The 17,899-nt window shown below is 35.9% G+C and overlaps 1 protein-coding gene across 4 annotated transcripts in view; it reads left to right on the plus strand.

Moving 5' to 3' along the window:
* MKKS (McKusick-Kaufman syndrome) overlaps positions 1–17,692 on the plus strand; it is a 33,625-nt gene extending 15,933 nt beyond the window's left edge. For all 4 annotated transcript variants that reach the window (XM_032295414.1, XM_032295415.1, XM_032295417.1 and 1 more), the window contains 4 exons: positions 5,610–7,012; positions 9,582–9,757; positions 10,947–11,057; positions 12,980–17,692. In XM_032295414.1, coding sequence (XP_032151305.1) covers positions 6,028–7,012; positions 9,582–9,757; positions 10,947–11,057; positions 12,980–13,420 — 1,713 coding nt within the window. In that variant the 5' untranslated portion in view covers positions 5,610–6,027 and the 3' untranslated portion in view covers positions 13,421–17,692. The remainder of the gene's footprint in view (positions 1–5,609; positions 7,013–9,581; positions 9,758–10,946; positions 11,058–12,979) is intronic.
* Positions 17,693–17,899: the final 207 nt, after the last annotated feature.

Here is a 17,899-nt window from a genome sequence, read left to right on the forward strand (position 1 = left end):
TTAGATCAACTGTCATGGTGTCACTGCCCTTATGTTCAGGTAGCTCTTATTGTACTTCACAATGTACCCAAACCACAAGAATATTGTGCCTAATTTATAAATTGAACTTTATCATAGGTTTGTATGTATAAGAAGAAAACCTAGTATATATAGGGTTTAGTGCTACATCCAGTTTCAAGCATCCACTGGGTGGTTTTAGAACATATCCCTGATAGATAAATGGGAGGGTTGCTGTTTTTATTCCACTTAATATGAAAATTTAGTTTCACTGGAGAAATTTTGTTGGCATCTGTTGCATTTTATTTACTATAATATGGTGCTATACTATATTCTGATTATATTGATTATAGATGTTATTAAACATATTTATAAAATCTAAGAAATTATGAATTATGAAACTCATATGGCCCAAGGAGTTTCAGATAAAGAACTGTGATCCCATGATTATAAAGCATTTTCTATTGTAATTTACTTTTTAACCTTGAGTAATACGCTCTAAGTTTTGGCATAACGTAGATGAGTGTAAAGTTCTGCCCTTTATAGAAGAAGAGCCTCGGTAAGACTTTCCTTACTTATAAGCCTTGGTCTGAGGTTTTGACTTACGACATAATTACTTGTTTCAACAATATTTTAAATCAAGGTGTTAGTTTTAAATGTTCATAAGCAGAAATGGAAGAGCATGGTTTATATATTAGACAATTATTTAATACAAAAAGCCAGATAGTAACATAGAAGCTTAACAACTTAGAAACCCTACAATCTGTATAAAATTTATATTTATAGGAAGAGTTTTAATATATATGCATAGGGAGTTTAGAGAATTCATTAGATGCTGGATTTTTATATACATAATCTTCCAGACTGTAATAAGACCATTATAGTATGAATGTATGTTGTACTTATGACATCTTTTTGTTCTTGTCATAAGTTTGGAGGCCAGGTATGGCCAAACTTTGGAGGAAAAAATTAAATAGTTTCTTATCGTCCAAAAAGAATTACTCTTGGAGGAAAAATGAGCTGAGAAAAGAAAAAATCTCCTCTAAAATATTAGGTGAATATAGTAAGAGGTTTTAGAGGCCAATGCAGCAATAGTTACACATTTTAGAGACTAACACTTCCAGTCAAGCAAGCAGAAACAGATATTTAAACAGGCTTTTAATAAGCAAACGTTAGAGCCAGATTTAGAATAAGTTAAACACCAATTCCAAATAGTTGAAGTACATCAAAATAAATGCATTGTATTTGCCCCTTATTTTCTATTTTTATTTTCATTATGGAAAATTACATACATGCCTCAAAATAGAGAGAATAGTATATTGGGCCCTCAAGTATCCATCAACCAGCTTTAATAGTTGATTGGCATTTTGCCAGTTTTCTTTTATCCATCTTTTCCTCTATTTTTTGAACTAATAGAATATATTAAAGCAAATCTTAAGCTCCACTATGTAGTCCTTTAGTTTGTGTCTTTAGCAGTAATAATAAACACACATATACAAACGCATTTGTATTATCACCCAGAAAAACTTAATAGTGATGTTTTTGTTTTTGTTTTTGTTTTTGAGATGGCGTCTCGCTCTGTTGCCCAGGCTGGAATGCAGTGGCGTGATCTCAGCTCACTGCAACTTCTGCCTCCCAGGTTCAAGCAATTCTCCTGCCTCAGCTTCCCGAGTAGCTGAGATTACAGGTGCATACCCCCACGTCCAGCAGATTTTTGTATTTTTAGAAGAGACGGGGTTTCACCATGTTGATCAGCCTTGTCTGGAACTTCTGACCTTGTGATCTGCCTACCTCAGTCTCCCAAAGTGCTGGGATTACAGGTGTGAGCCACCCTGCCCAGCGACAGTGACTCTTTAATTACAATTTGATACCCCAAGACCATGTTCATATCTCTGAATTTGTCTTAAAAAGTCTTTAGAGGTAGTTTGTTGGAATCAGGATCCAAACAAGGTCTACGTACTTTTTGATAGATAATGTCTTTTTTCAATTCCCCTCCTAAATCTGCCTTTTAAAAAAATCCCCACATTCTCAACTTGGTTGATTGCTTCCACATCATTTAACAAGTTCCTCTCTCTCACCCCTATTTCCTGTAATCTGGTAGTTAAGAGGCCTAATTTATTTTTTGAACAAGAATACTTCATGGATGGTGCTGTGGTATAGATCCTAGGTAATCATATTGTTTCACGTATAATGTCTGATCCACTTTTGATGGTTTTGTGGACTTTTTTTTTTTGAGACAGTGTTTTGATCTGTCACCCAGGCTACAGTGCAATTGCCTCATCATAGCGCACTGCAGCCTCAAGCTCCTGGGCACAGGCCATCCTCCAGCCTCAGCATTCTGAGTAGCTGGGACTACAGCCATCCACCACCACACCTGGCTAAGTTCTAAAATTTTTTTAGAACCAGGGTCTTGCTGTATTGCCCAGGCTGGTCTCAAATTTCTGGCCTCAGGCAGTCCTCCGACCTTGGCCTCTCAAAGTGATGGGATTACAGGCAAGAGCCACTACACCTAGCCAGTGTTGCTAAGATTAACAGGCAGGTTATCAGTGTTTCTTTCTATTATAAAGCTCCCCTTTGAGTTTTGTTTTTGTTTTTGTTTTTTAAGATGGAGTCTCACTCTGTCACACAGGCTGCAGTAGGTGGATCTCAGCTCACTGCAACCTCTGCCTCCTGGGTTGAAATGATTCTCCTGCCTCAACCTCCCGAGCAGCTGGGATTATAGCCACCCGCCACCACACGCAGCTAATTTTTTGTATTTTTTTAGTAGAGACAGGGTTTCACTGTGTTGGCCAGGTAATCTTTTATTTAATAAATTATTAGCAACGATTCATTATTATTGCTGTAATGTAGAAATTGCCAAACTTTTTTCTATAAAAGACCAGAGAGTAAATACTTTAGGCTTTGCAGATCATATAGTGTCTATACCAACCCATTAGCTTTCTGTTGTAGTGTAAAAGCAATCAGACACAGTACACAAATTAATGAGCATGGCTGCTTTCCAATAAAACTTCATTTATGAAAACAGGCCACAGGCTGGTTATGGTCCATAGGCTTAATTTACCAACCATTGCATATAGGTCTAATGTACTAGTTCATTAGGGGTTGCCAAATGATGCTGCTCAAATTCTATCATTCCTTCTCCATTTATTAGGTAGAACAACTTTTCATCGTCAGCTCTTCAGTTACCCCAGAATGCATTTATACAAGAAAAGCAAGATAAATATTTTATCTCTGTAATTCCCTTTGTTGGTTTTTTTAAATAATAATGAGTGCTCAAGCAGCTTAGGGTTTTTGTTTTTAGTGTCAGTATGAACCTGTGGGTTTGCATATGTTTTAATTAATCTATTTCAGTTGCCTTTTTTTTTTTAATGCTGAAGTTGTGCCATTTTGGATCCTCTCCAAGTTGATTCCTGTTGTTTTTTCCTTTGTCCTTGTGTTATGATACAGATAGTCTTTAATAACATCTTTACTTTTTGGCAGAAAAGGACGCCAGCTTACTTTGTGTTTCTTACCTCATACCTATAATCAGTCTTTTTGCCAAAGAACTCCATTTGCTTCTAGGAAAAACTTTTACCTGCTTATATTTTGTTTAAATTATATTTTATAGTGCACGTCTTAATTTAGAAGACAGTCATGCAAGTTTTAGTGTTATTTTAATTAAGTTATCCATCACTGCAACAACAACAACAAAAACCCATCTGCCAAGCCTGTACATCCAGGAATAGTCAGGACCATTCATCTGATGGCAACTCCTGGAATCATGCAGCACCTTATTTAGGAAGAAAGAGTTTTAATAGAGCTGTACTGATACTTCCAAATATATTTTATAAACCAGCCCCAATCGTTTGGGTTTTTTTTTCCTCTTTCTTGTACCTTCTTTTGTCCAGGTCTAGACCTGTAACCGCAGGTCAGCAAGTTTTGGCATCTTTAAAATGATTTGGAAGTCACTAACACTTTCATTGATTTTTTTCTCATTTTAATGAAATACTAGCCAAAAGATGTGTTGACTGGTCTCACTACCATAAGATTGACGGAGATGCCAGCATGGTATTCTGTTTCTGAAAAGTTGCATGTCACTATTAAGTATTGAAAAATATTCTAACTAGAAAAATCATTTTCTTAATCATAGTTTTTATTGTGGGTGTGTGTGTGTGTGTAAGTTTTAACTTGCAAATTACGAAACAGAAATCACTTTGTGAGGCTTTATTTAAATGTATTTCTCAGATTTTGCTGAATCTGAAATAACTGTTGAAATATTTAAGTACCTTGGCTGTTCCGGGCATAAACAGATTTTTCTTTCCTTCATCACGCTATGCAGAAGTTGACAATAGCTTTATCACCACAGGAAGAAAGCTGATCATCATTGCCCTTACTTTATTTGGGCCCAGTTGCCATGGGTACAGCCCTTTAACTAAATTGGGAATGGTAACCAAAATAACATTTTGCATAACATTTTCTTGTTCTGCCCACCTCTTTGCACAGCTTCAAATCAGGGTTCTGGTCTGATCACCATACTATGCTCTAGCCTACTTTTAGGAAGTACTTTAGGCTAAGTAGATATGTTTTATTTATGCTAAATGCTCTCCAAGAGGCTACCATACTCAGTATATTCCTGGAAATACTAATAATTATACTTTTAAAACACCAGGGTTCAACAGATAATATCTATTATCTAACACTTTTATACTTTTCACACATTATTATTGTGTCAGGAATTTATGCCTCAAGCCACACTAATTTTTTTAACAAGGACATTATCTTGTTAAGGAAACTGGAAGTGTATTTATTTCTGTGTGCCCATTTGATATATAACATAGTACTTAGACTTTGAAATTGAGCTACAACTCAGATCCTGTTTTGTCGTCGTTGTTGTTGTTATTCAGCATATCTCTTGGTTTTTGTATCTATTGTCATTAACCAGTGCTTTGGGGAGGATTAGTTGACTAGGACTTCCAAAACTGAAAATCACTGACTGATCAAGTAAAATGATAGAAAATTAGCTCTGACTTTAGCCAGGTATTTAAAACATGGTTAGTTTTTTGGTATAATGTGTTGTGCAGATTTATTCAGCTAAATATGGACTATACATTAGTGACTTTCTGCAGTAAGCATGCCAACAGCTATCTTGTTTTTATAATTATTTACAAACAGGATTTGATGTAAATGTGCTTCTGTTCAAACCTAAAGTTTCCAAGCAAACCACAGTTATAGATTAAAACAACATTAAATCTTGATGTTGGAGAATCAAAATATTTGGGACTTCGTTTAAGACTCAAAGACCAAATTCTGTGTTTTATATTGTAGCATTTGTCTTCTAGAAGCATGCCATATTCAAATAACTGTGCTGTAAGCTTTCTAGCGATGTTGTACCTTACAGAATCACTGAAATACAAGCACTTTTTCTTGAAGAGAGGATTTATTGAAGAAAAAAGCATTTTAAGTCAAAGTTGGTTTACCTTTCTCATTTTTCTGGAGACTTGTGCCAGTTAGTAGTTCCTTTTTTCTTTAAAAAAAAAAATAAACGCAGCAGAGCATTAGAATAAATTATGAAACTGCATTCTACAAAATGCTTGGGAAGTATTTCTCTGAAATGTTTTGTTTTTATTTCTTAGATAAAGAAGCAGCTTTGAATCTGAGCTTCATTTCAAAAGAAGAGATGAAAAATACCAGTTGGATTAGAAAGAACTGGATTCTTGTAGCTGGGATGTCTTTCATAGGTGTCCATCTTGGAACCTACTTTTTACAGAGGTCTGCAAAGCAGTCAGTAAAATCTCAGTCTCAAATCAAACAAAAGAGTATTGAAGAGTGAAGTAAAATAAATATTTGGAATTGCTAACTTGTTATTAAATCATTATATGCTGATTTAGCTTCATAAACATTGAACTGTTTGATTTTATAGCCACAGTGCTGCATATTTATACTTTAATTCCTAAAGAATAATTTTTTATGTTAACACATGATAATGAAATAAATAGAAAAATATGGTTTACGTAGTAAAAACGGTCTTCACAAGTTACCACCTGAAGTAAGATGTCTCGTTTAGACACTAAGAAGCCATCATTGTGTAAGAGTGAACCACTGACAAGTGAGAGAGTCAGGACTACACTTTCTGTCTTGAAAAGAATCGTAACATCGTGCTATGGCCCTTCAGGTAGGCTGAAGCAGCTGCACAATGGCTCTGGAGGCTACGTGTGCACAACCTCACAGTCCTCAGCCTTGCTCAGTCACCTTTCGGTCACACATCCCATATTAAAGATCCTGACAACCTCCGTACAGAATCACGTGTCAAGCTTCAGTGATTGTGGCTTATTCACAGCCATTCTTTGCTGCAACCTGATTGAAAATGTTCAGAGATTAGGCTTGACACCCACCACTGTCATTAATTTAAATAAACATCTTTTGAGTCTCTGCATCAGTTATCTCAAGTCTGAGACCTGTGGTTGTCGAATCCCAGTCGACTTCAGTAGTACTGAGATCCTCCTTTGTTTGGTGCGCAGTATATTAACGAGTAAACCTGCCTGTACACTCACCAGAGCGGAAACAGAGCATGTCAGTGCTTTGATTCTGAGAGCCTTTTTGCTTACAATTCCAGAAAACGCTGAAGGCCACATCATTTTAGGAAAGAGTTTAATTGTACCTTTAAAAGGTCAAAGAGTTATAGATTCCACCATATTACCTGGGATACTCATTGAAATGTCCGAAGTTCAATTAATGAGGTTATTACCTATCAAAAAATCAACTGCCCTCAAGGTGGCACTGTTTTGTACAACTTTATCCGGAGACATTTCTGACACTGGAGAAGGAACTGTGGTGCTCAGTTATGGGGTTTCTCTTGAAAATGCAGTCCTGGACCAGCTGCTTAACCTAGGAAGGCAGCTAGTCAGTGACCACGTAGATCTTGTCCTCTGCCAAAAAGTAATACATCCATCTTTGAAGCAGTTTCTCAATATGCATCGTGTTATTGCCATAGACAGAATTGGAGTGACTCTGATGGAACCCCTGACTAAAATGACAGGTAAAAATCACTCTTGGCTTTTGCCTCTTACAGTTAATAAATCACACTTTTGAGCAGAGATGTTTTTGGTTTGTGTCACTGTTAAAATCATGAAAAGTTTTAGAAGCCACCAACCTCACCACGTGTCGGTATCATTTCTGGCAGCAAAGGTTACTGGCAAAGATCCTGTATTGTTCACATACTAAAAATACACTGATTATGGCCATTTTATATGTATTTTTCAGCCCCCAAATGTACTATAGTCTGTCATAGTCTAACCCCCAAATATTTCACAGGTTATTGAGAAGTCTTAACATCTTCATAACCCTAAGGCCTTTCGTACTTCACACAAAATTCTTCAGCTTAATTGACAAAGCTTTTAAATCATGTTGTATTTAGAAAATAATTTTGTAACTAGAATGCTCCTTTTTCTTCACTTTATCATTCCAACAAACTTCTGTACTTCTCCCTAAGTAGCTGTTTCTAATGGGAGGGGAATGTACATGCACCTGTGTATAACCTTTATCAAAACTGTTTCTAGCTGACCTTGAGAACCAAGATCATTTACTTTCAGCACCTATTACAGGCCTGACCCACAGTAGATGTTCTAAAGTGTTTATTGAATTGACTGAAATATATTTGGTAATATGCAGAACACAATATGCAAAAAATTCACTGTATTTTACAAACTCAGCAAATTAAAAGCAGATGTAAGATGTGTTAGAGCCAAAGAAAAATGACAAGCTGAAGAGTTCCTGATTTGAGCTACTTTGCAATATTCCTTTAACTGCTTTGACAACATATCAGAAAGATGGTCATTTAGTCTGCATTGTTTCCCATTTTTAAGTCATTAGACTTAAACTATTAAAGTTCATTAATAAAAGTCTTGCTATAAATCATCAAATAGGAGTTGTATGTATGCCAAGTGTTTAATACATAATATCTCTGGGTTATTGCCCTACCTTTGTAAGACTCAAATGACTGTCAAAGTAGAGTTTCTTTTTTTTTTTTTTTTTTTTTTTTTTTAGACTGCGCTTCTCTTATGTTACCCAGGCTGGAGTGCAATGGCGCGATCTCGGCTCACCGCAACCTCCGCCTCCTGGGTTCAGGCAATTCTCCTGCCTCAGCCTCCTGAGTAGCTGGGATTACAGGCACGCACCACTATATGCCCAGCTAATGTTTTTTGTATTTTTAGTAGAGACGGGGTTTCACCATGTTGACCAGGATGGTCTCGATCTCTTGACCTCGTGATCCACCCGCCTCGGCCTCCCAAAGTGCTGGGATTACAGGCGTGAGCCACCGCGCCCGGCCTAAAGTAGAGTTTCTTAATAATGAAAATAATTCCTCGGAACTCATTGTTGATGTGGTAAGCCAGACGGATATCCTTAAATATCTACTAGCTTTGCATGAATCTGGCAATTTCCAGCTTGTAAATACTGGGTCTTCCAGATTCATTTTTAAAATGTGGGACATTTTAGCCAGGTGTGGTGCATGCCTGTAATCCCAGCTACTTGGGAAGTTGAGGCAGGAGGATTGCTTAAGCTGAGGAGTTCAAGTTCAGCCTGGGCAACAAAGCAAGACCACATCTCTTTAAAACAACAAAACAAAAAGAATATTTTCCCATAGAAATCATGTTGTAACTGGGGGCTGGGTTTCCACACTAGCCCACAATATATACCTAAAACATGCCATTAACAGCCATAGCTTTAGTCCTGAGTCTTGGAAGCAGAGACCTTTCAAGTAAAAAAAGGGGGGAGAAACTACCAGGCACATAGTGCAGGTAAACTTTTAGGTAGATGAAGTATGTTTTTGGCCTTACATATCTCCCCTAGTGTATCTAAGTTAACATTATTTCACATCAGGCCTTCAAACAAAATTCCTATTTATTAATGATCTAGGTTGAGTAGTGGGTGTTACTGTGCATGGGTGCCACATGTGAAGCTTATTGCGGCTTACAGAGCGTTGTTAATATTTGGTTTGATTCATTTGTGAAGTAAGCATTATTATCCCCACTTGCCTCTGGTGAGAGAGGCAGAAAGTTAAATGACATGAGTAACAGCATCCAGTGGCTGATAAGCAGTAGAGCCGGGTCTTCTCACCAGAATCCATTGTTCCCACCATGTGAAATTATGCTATAAAATTGTGGCTTTTTACTTAGATTACTTTTTAAAATACTCATTATTCTTGAAGGCTTCAGAAGTAAAGAAACAATATCCAAATAAGTGAAATTGTTCCGTGATTATTGACTATGTTCTATAAATTTTTTGAGCTGGAAGTGTTTTTAGACATTTTAGACTTTTTTTTTTTTTTTTTTTTTTTTTTGCGACAGAGTCACTGTTGCCTAGACTGGAGTGCAGTGGTGCCATCTCAGCTCACTGCAACCTCCACCCCCCGGGTTCAAGCAATTCTCCTGCCTCAGTCTCCGAAGCAGCTGGGATTACAAGTGCCTGCCACCATGCCCGGCTAGTTTCATATTTTAAATTATATGCTTATGGGTCTTTTATGTTGGCTAGGAATAAATATACTTTTAAATGGTTGTTTTCTCCACTTTTGTTTATACATCTTGTATTTTCCAATCTTTAAAAAATAGGAACACAGCCTATTGGATCCCTAGGCTCAATATCTCCTAATAGTTATGGAAGTGTGAAAGAAGTGTGCACTGCAAAATTTGGCTCCAAACATTTTGTTCATCTTATTCCTAATGAAGCAACAATCTGCAGTTTACTTCTCTGCAACAGAAATGACACTGCCTGGGATGAGCTGAAGGTAGATAATGAACTTTGAATTCCATATCAAGGGGCCAAAGGAGGAATTAGTTACTTAACAGTTATTATGATTATTTTTTCATAGCTTCCCTAGGTAGTATAGAAAGCAAAAATTAAAATGATTGATGCAAAGTCACAAGTAAGCTAATTTAAATGCCTGTGGTGTTATAGTAAATGTGGCATGTGTTGCCATTTATTATTCCCACTATTTATTGGAAACCTAAAAGGCCCTTGACATCTGAACTTCTCTAAGAAATTTGAATTGTGTAGCCTTTGATGCTAATGTGTATGAATAATTCACTTAGAAAATGAGTTCCACAGTCAATACCCATCATCCACTTCTTAGCAGAGTTTATTTTTCTCTGCCACCAAAAATACATGCAACTTTTATGCAATGGAAGTGATAATCTATGGGATTGGTCCGAATTTTAAAGATTCATGTATGCTCAAGGATATATCCTTAGTAAATGTTAAAGGTCTGTGTGTTTTTTTATTATTGCTGGGTTATAACTGTATTATTTCCAGAAAATTTTGAAATAAATTTATTATTTAGACTGAAATAATTTGGGTTTTTTTTTAGATGAAGTCTCGCTCTGTTGCCCAGGCAGGAGTGCAGTGGTGTGATCTTGGCTTACCACAACCTCTGCCTCCTTGCTTCAAGAGATTCTCCTGCCTCACCCTCCCAAGTAGCTGGGTCTACAGGCCCATGCCACCATGCCTGGCTAATTTTTGTATTTTTAGTAGAGAGAGGGTTTCACTATGTTGGCCAGACCACTCTCCAACTCCTGACCTTGTAATCCCCCTGCCTTGGCCTCCCAAAGTGCTGGGATTATGCGCCCAGCAGACTGAAATAATTTTTTTTAGTGGAAGTGCCAGCAAACCTCATTGACCCAGATATTTTGAGGCCATATGTTTGTGAGTCTTAATATGAAGAGCTAAGTGTATATGAAAGAAAATATTAATCTGGCTCCATGAAAACAAACTTCTGACTGAAGTATCTTCTTTAATCTCTAAATTTTATTATTCAGAATGTATTAATCACATGACAACCTTGGCACAACAAAACTTTTGTTCTTTAACAATTAAAATCATACCCTTTGAATTCACTGTGATGTTTTGAGAGCATGATTATAATTTTTTGTCTATATGATGTGAATGTCTGATTCTGATGATTTGGGTTTTTTTCTTAGCTCACGTGTCAGACAGCACTGCATGTCCTGCAATTAACCCTCAAGGAACCATGGGCTTTGTTGGGAGGTGGCTGTACTGAAACTCATTTGGCTGCATACATCAGACACAAGGTACATAAGATAATCCTGTTTGGATTACCTGAATTCTCAGCAACTTTTGTTTTATGAGATAATAAGCCAAAATCATAATATCCTATAGCCTTCTTGTTTGTTAGTTTAAACTTTTATTTTAGGCTCAGGGGTGCATGTGTAGGTTTATTTTATAGGTAAACTTGTAGCCTTTAACACTGAATTTTTCAGTAGTCTAAATCAAATACATAATGAAAAACACTTGAGGAAAATAAAAAGATAAATATAAGGTAATATAATCATTATTATAAATATAATATTTTAGCAAATGATCACATTCTTTGAGTATTGTCTACATGTACTGCATGTTGAAGCTAGCATTCTATTATGGGAGTTCTTTTAGAGATCTCAACTGCTGCAATACAGTGATAATTGATGTTCACAAACAAAAAGGCCAAGTTTCTACAGAATACTTAAGTGTCTTCTAGAGCATCAAGAAAATACTTAATTTCATTTATTTAAGCAGTTCACATATTAGATTCTATTATAATTTTAAAATTGATATTTATGTATGATATTTATTAATTCTACCAAATAGAATTTTTTGATTAGTGTAGGAAACTCCATATTCTGACAGCTCTCAGATAAGTTTAGTGCATTGTAATCCTAATTATTTCATAAGTACTGGCCTACTTTATTTGAAAATGGATACAAAAATGTATTGGTGTTTTCCAAATATTAACAGTCTATTCATTGGGTAAATATGCCCTGTCCTTCCCAAATAACTTAGAATCTGTTTGAAGATAAAGCACATTCATGAACAGTTACCAGAATATACATGTGGAAAATAAAATTTGTGCCAATCTGTTGATGCTGAATGAACAATAATGTATTTTGAAATGGAATTGAATAAACTAGTGAAGGTTTTTTGGAGGAAGGAGGTGTCTTGAGTAAGAAAGTAGTCACTGTTTTTAAACAGTTACGGTATGGATTTTTTAAACCATCATTCAGTTATCAGTTTGCTAATACAGATGTGTTGCTTAACAACAAGGATATATTCTGAGAAATGCATCATTAGGCAGTTTTGTTGTGCAAAAAGTACAGAGTGTACTTACACAAATCTACATGTCAGAGCCTGCTATACTCCTAAGAAATATGGTATAACCTGTTGCCCCTAGGCTACAAACCTTTCCAGCATCCTACTGTACTGAATACTGTAGGGAATTGTAACACAATGGGATTTGTGTATCTAAACATATCAAAACATAGAAAAGGTTAGTAAAAATATGGTCTTATAATCTTATAGGACCATCATTGTATATGCAGTCTGTCATTGACTGAAGCATTGATATGTGGTGCATACCTATATATTAATTTTTCTCTCTATCATGGAATTCCTAGTATAAACTTTTTTACGTAGTGGGACCAGAAGACAGTTTAATGTCTTAATACCTTTTCATTAATTTAAAGAGTAGAATATTCATTTTTAAAACATTGATGTGAAAATTTACATCATGGTTTCCTAATAAAAAATACATGCATTCTCATTTTAAACAAATCTCAAACGTTTTGCAGAGATAAATAAGTACTTCATTTGGGACATCAGTCTTCAAGAACTTCCTCCTGTGTGCAGAAAAACCTGTAATACATACATTATGCCTTGTCTTTCATGTATTAAGGAGGCACTACCAAGCCTTCTTCAGAATAAGCTGACAATGGGGTTATTCTGATTCACTCATTCTGGTAACATGACTGGTAGTATGTACATTTTTACTATAACCAACCTAGTTAAGGGTTTGTAGCCTGACCAGCTGACCCATACAAGCCCATTAGCATTGTGCCATACCCCAAATTAAATGAAAATAAGTAGTACCTTTAGGAATAAGGTTTTGATTCATTATCTTACTCTTTCTTAAACATTTATATTAATTGTATGTGTTTACAATGTTTTTATTACTCTTTAGACTCACAACAACCCAGAAAGCATTCTCAAAGATGATGAATGTACTCAAACAGAACTTCAGCTGATTGCTGAAGCATTTTGCAGTGCTCTCGAATCTGTTGTTGGCTCTTTAGAACATGATGGAGGTGAAATTCTCACTGACATGAAGTATGGACACCTTTGGTCAGTTCAAGCAGATTCTCCCTGCCTTGTTAACTGGCCAGATTTGCTTTCACAGTGTGGCTGTGGATTATACAATAGCCAGGAAGAACTCAGCTGGTCTTTCTTAAGAAGTACACGTCATCCTTTTGTGCCACAAACCTGCCTTTCACATGAAGCTGTAGGCTCAGTCAGCAACCTGACTTTGGACTGTTTGACTGCTAAGCTTAGTGGCCTACAGGTGGCTGTAGAGACAGCCAATTTGATTTTGGATCTTTCATATGTTATTGAAGATAAAAACTAAGAGAATAGCGTGTTTGTATTACAAAAGAAACAGACTAGCCTGGTGTCAATTAAGAAAAATTGTGAGTGTATTTGTTCCCTCCCAAAGGCCTATTCTATGTATTTGGACAAATGACTCATAAAATTATAGATATACTTCTTTAGGAATAAAGATGATTCGTGAATAGAAATGCCATAAAATAATAAAAATACAAAGAATTATTTATTTAAAAATATTGTAGTTATCTTAGGGATTCTAAGTGGCTGCTGTACATTGTTCTAAATTTTTGTTATTATTTTGACATCAATTTTGAGAACAAACAGAAATAAAAAAGACTTCTAATCCATGCTCCAGTTTGGATACATAGTTTAGATATTTTCTAGTTAGTAGTAATTACATACACTTAAATAATAAAACTAGATCTCAAAGTCTCACAAAACATTCAGTATATATTGCTCATCAAAAGAAGTATTTATACTGTGCAGTTAGTAAAATTTCACTTTTCACAGTGCCCTTTATCTCAGCCTAGATTCTTCAGTGGTTAGGTAATTGATGTAGAACCTGGTTTGCCTGCAATTGCTAGTTTGTATCAAGCTCCACGTTTTTGTTATTTGGGGGAAATGTTTGCTTTTGGGGGGGGAAAGTAGGTTTGTATAGTAACTAAGGCGAAAGCAACTTTGTAAGGTCTTCGTTTTTAAAGTGGGAGGAGGAACTGGTTTGTTTTAGACGGAGGTTTCTCAACCTTGGCACTATTGATATTCTGGACCCCATAATTCTTTGTTGTGCGGAGGCTGCTCTGTGCATTACAGCTTATTTAGCAGCATCCCTGGCCTCTGCACACTAGATGCCAGTAGCACACTCCTGTTGTGACAACCAAAACTGTCTCCAGACATTGTAAAATGTCACCCAAAGAGCAAAATTGTCATTGGTTGAGAACCATAGACTGATAGAAAAGGAAGGACAATAAGGAGCATTCTACCAGGACTTTAGGAAGCAACCTGAAGGAAGTGGAAGTTATTTCTCTAGTCACTAGTATGAAAAAGAAACTAGAAAAGCTCTCATATTCAAAGTAGAGACACTATGTTTCACGAAGGGATGCAATTTGAATTTTATGCCAATATAAGACGTATTGATAAATTGAAGAAGAAATATAGAAGGCAGCTAGTTGAATAAGTATGGTAACAAATGTTATATTAAACTTTAGGAAAACATTTTGGAAAGTTTTGGGAAATTAACCAACCTAATGGTCAATGATCAGATCTATAGCCATGATAAAGAGAAATAGAATTATTAAGCAATCCAATATTCTTGTAATCAAAAATAATTTTACTCTGAGCCAAAGAAAAAAATCACAATACAAAGAGCAATGCCATCCATACATGTTAAATATCAGCCCACCTGAAGTCTCATAGACTATTAAAAGTGTTACTTCTTTTATTATTAGAGTCAAACAGAAGGGTAGTGTGGTAGGCAGCCTCTAAGGTGGCCCCCAGTGATCCCCACCTCCTGGTTTCAGACCTTGCATAATTTCCTCCCCTTGGGTATGGGCTGGATTTAGTGACTCCTTTATGTCTCCCATTTCCCATCTTTGTGGACAGAATCTTATAGTGATGATTATGGTTATGCCTTATCTATAATTTTATGCTGTGAGTAGAAGGCAGATGACTTATCTATAGTTACATGGGCCTACAGATGGAAAGCAACTGTGCTCTAGGAACTGCACTTAAAGAATTACCCCCTGAGGAAGCCTGGAGTGATTCCAATTATGAGATCACCCTGACTTGATTCCAGTTATGAGATTCTGAACTTTGAGCTGATGTTATGCAAAAGTAAAACTTTGGAGGATCTGAGGAGTAGGGGGAATGTATTTTGCATGTAGTAGGCAGCCTCTGAGATGGCTCCCAATAATCCCATTTCCTGGCAGTCCACCCTCTGGGTGTAGGTGGGACCTAGTGACTAGCTTCTAATGAATAGAACACAACGGAAGGGACGGGATGTCACTTCTGATATTTGGTGGTAAAAAGATAAGTTTATCTTTTGATGCCTTCTCTCTCAATGAAAGCCACCTGTCATGTTGGGAACTGCCCCCTGGAGAGACCTACATAGCAAGGGTTGAGGGAGGCTTCTAGACAACAGCTCAAAAGGAACTGAATCCTACCAACAACCACAAGAGTGAATTTGGAAGCAGGTTCTCCCCAGTGAAACACTGAGATGAGTGTAGCCCTGCCACTGGAGCCACAGGAGAGACCCTGAAGCAGAAAAGCCAGCTAAGTTGTTTTCAGGTTGGTACCTGACCCACAAAATCTGTGAGATAATAAAGGTTGTTTTAAGTCAAATTTGGGGTGTACTTTGTTATACACCAATAGATATCAAATAAAGGCAAGAGGAAGTGCTTATTTGTAATAAAGTATTTACTGAAAACGTAGTCACACAAATGGAAGAAAGCATTCTTGATGCCATGCCTTTGCCTTTTCATCATCTCCCCAAACCTAAAAGAAGGATTCTTCATGACATGTGTTTACAATGGTCACTGAAGAAGGTGTGTCACATTGGTATTGGGAATTGTCCTGGTTCTCCTTGTCCTTATCCTGCATTTTTTCAAGCCCCTCCAAGAAGGGGTGACACTGTGAACCTCTCCAACTGATCTTGTAGATTAGTGGTTTCCATTTTTCATGATAGTGATTTTTTAAATTCTGTCATTTTTAGTTTTGCCATAAAATTCGATGAAACATCAATGCTGTTATTTTGAATATATCACAAATTAGTTAAAATATAAATGCCTCTGTGTTTCCTAAAGTTGTAATAATCCTTAGTAGAAAACACTGGAAATAGAGTAAAAGAAACCTCCCTCTATAGTTCAAGAAAATCAGCATTCAAACTTAGATGTTAAAACATGAAATGAAAATTCTTGATGAAAATAATTTCAGAGGAGTTCCTTTTGGCAGTAATAAATGATAGGTAAAAATAGCAACTAAGGTAAGCCTTAGGCAGTGTTTTGTGACTTAAAGTAAGATTGAGGCCTGAATATTGCATTTGCATTATGAAGTACCTCAGGAGAGAGAACAGGAAACCCTGATCGCTGTGGAAAGTAAAGGGCGAGTGTACAGAAGAGAATGAAGTCAGCTCAATACTTTCGTGGGACTCTCAGGACATGTAGCATTAAACATTATTGAACCATAGGAGTCCAACAGGATTATCATCTTATTAATCAAAAGATGTTAGGATTTTAGCAGCAAGGAAAAAAGTGGAGAGCTAAAGCAAATTAAAGGAAACTTTTAATCAAATACTTATTCGGTCTTAAAGATATCCTCTTTAATTCTTCCATTTGTACTCTATTAAAGAGTCTTTACATGTTAGACATTGTAAATCAACCGTTAGATTGAAGCATTTTATATAAGTGAAGCATTTTACACAAGATATTTAAACTTTATATCATTAATATCTTTTATCATAGATATCCTTGAACTCATTTAGTTTGTATAATCAAAGCTACCTAGGCATTTACATGACAGACAAGAAATTTTAGGTACCCATAGATCAGCCATTGTACTCTGTATTTTCATATTGTTCATATTGTTGAACAGTTATTTGGATAACTTTAAAATAAAGTAATATTGTTTTACAGTCACATTATACAGGTTATTTAAAATTATCATGTACAAAAATCAATGCAGGCCTTGACAAAACATATGATTAGTTAGGTTGTTCCTTCCTGATAATCTTTGGGGAATAGACAAAGAGACTAAATGTCTCCTACAGGGCCCGGTTTCAGCTGTCTAAATAAGCTATCTCTTAATCAGAAGGAAATTTTGAATATAATTTTTTTCATGTAGCTGAGTGCTTCTATTTAGTATCTATGGTATCCCATAATGAAAATTTTTGCCAATCATCTACAGAATTTGAATTTTGATGCACCAAAACACAGTGTTAGCCTCCTTTGGGATTATAAGTAGATTTATATGCTGCTTTATTAAGAATATAGTAATACTCACAAAAGAGAATGAAATTCCTGAAAACTATTCCTAAATGTAGATAAAGCTTTTTGCTGGAGAGATTATTAGACTTGGCTCACTAAAAGCCATGGAATACTATTATCTGTAATAAAGTGTGAATTTAGAGGGAAATAAAACAGCTTGACAATGTCCTATTAAAAATTTTGAGAAAATATTTATGATAAATATCCTATTTTAGCCATCTTGATTGTTTAGAGTATTGTGATTTCATTTCGGGAAGTATTAGTTGAGTTCTTACTATTTGCCGGTTAGGATAGTTAAACACATTGGTGGTGAGAAGGAAAAAAAAAAACACAGAAATTTGTTTACAGTCTCTGGCCTCAAGGATTTGATCATCTACCCAGGGAGATTTTTTTTTAATTATTAATTTTATAAGTTAAATATGTTGTAATAGAAAACTGGGAAAATATGAATCAGACACACACCCCCCACACACAATAAAGTCAAGTGTATTCCTACTATCGCCAGAGATCACTGTTTACATTTT

This window comes from Sapajus apella, unplaced genomic scaffold, assembly GCF_009761245.1.
Source record: "Sapajus apella isolate SASKATOON/1434 unplaced genomic scaffold, GSC_monkey_1.0 scaffold33, whole genome shotgun sequence".
NCBI lineage: Eukaryota > Metazoa > Chordata > Mammalia > Primates > Cebidae > Sapajus > Sapajus apella.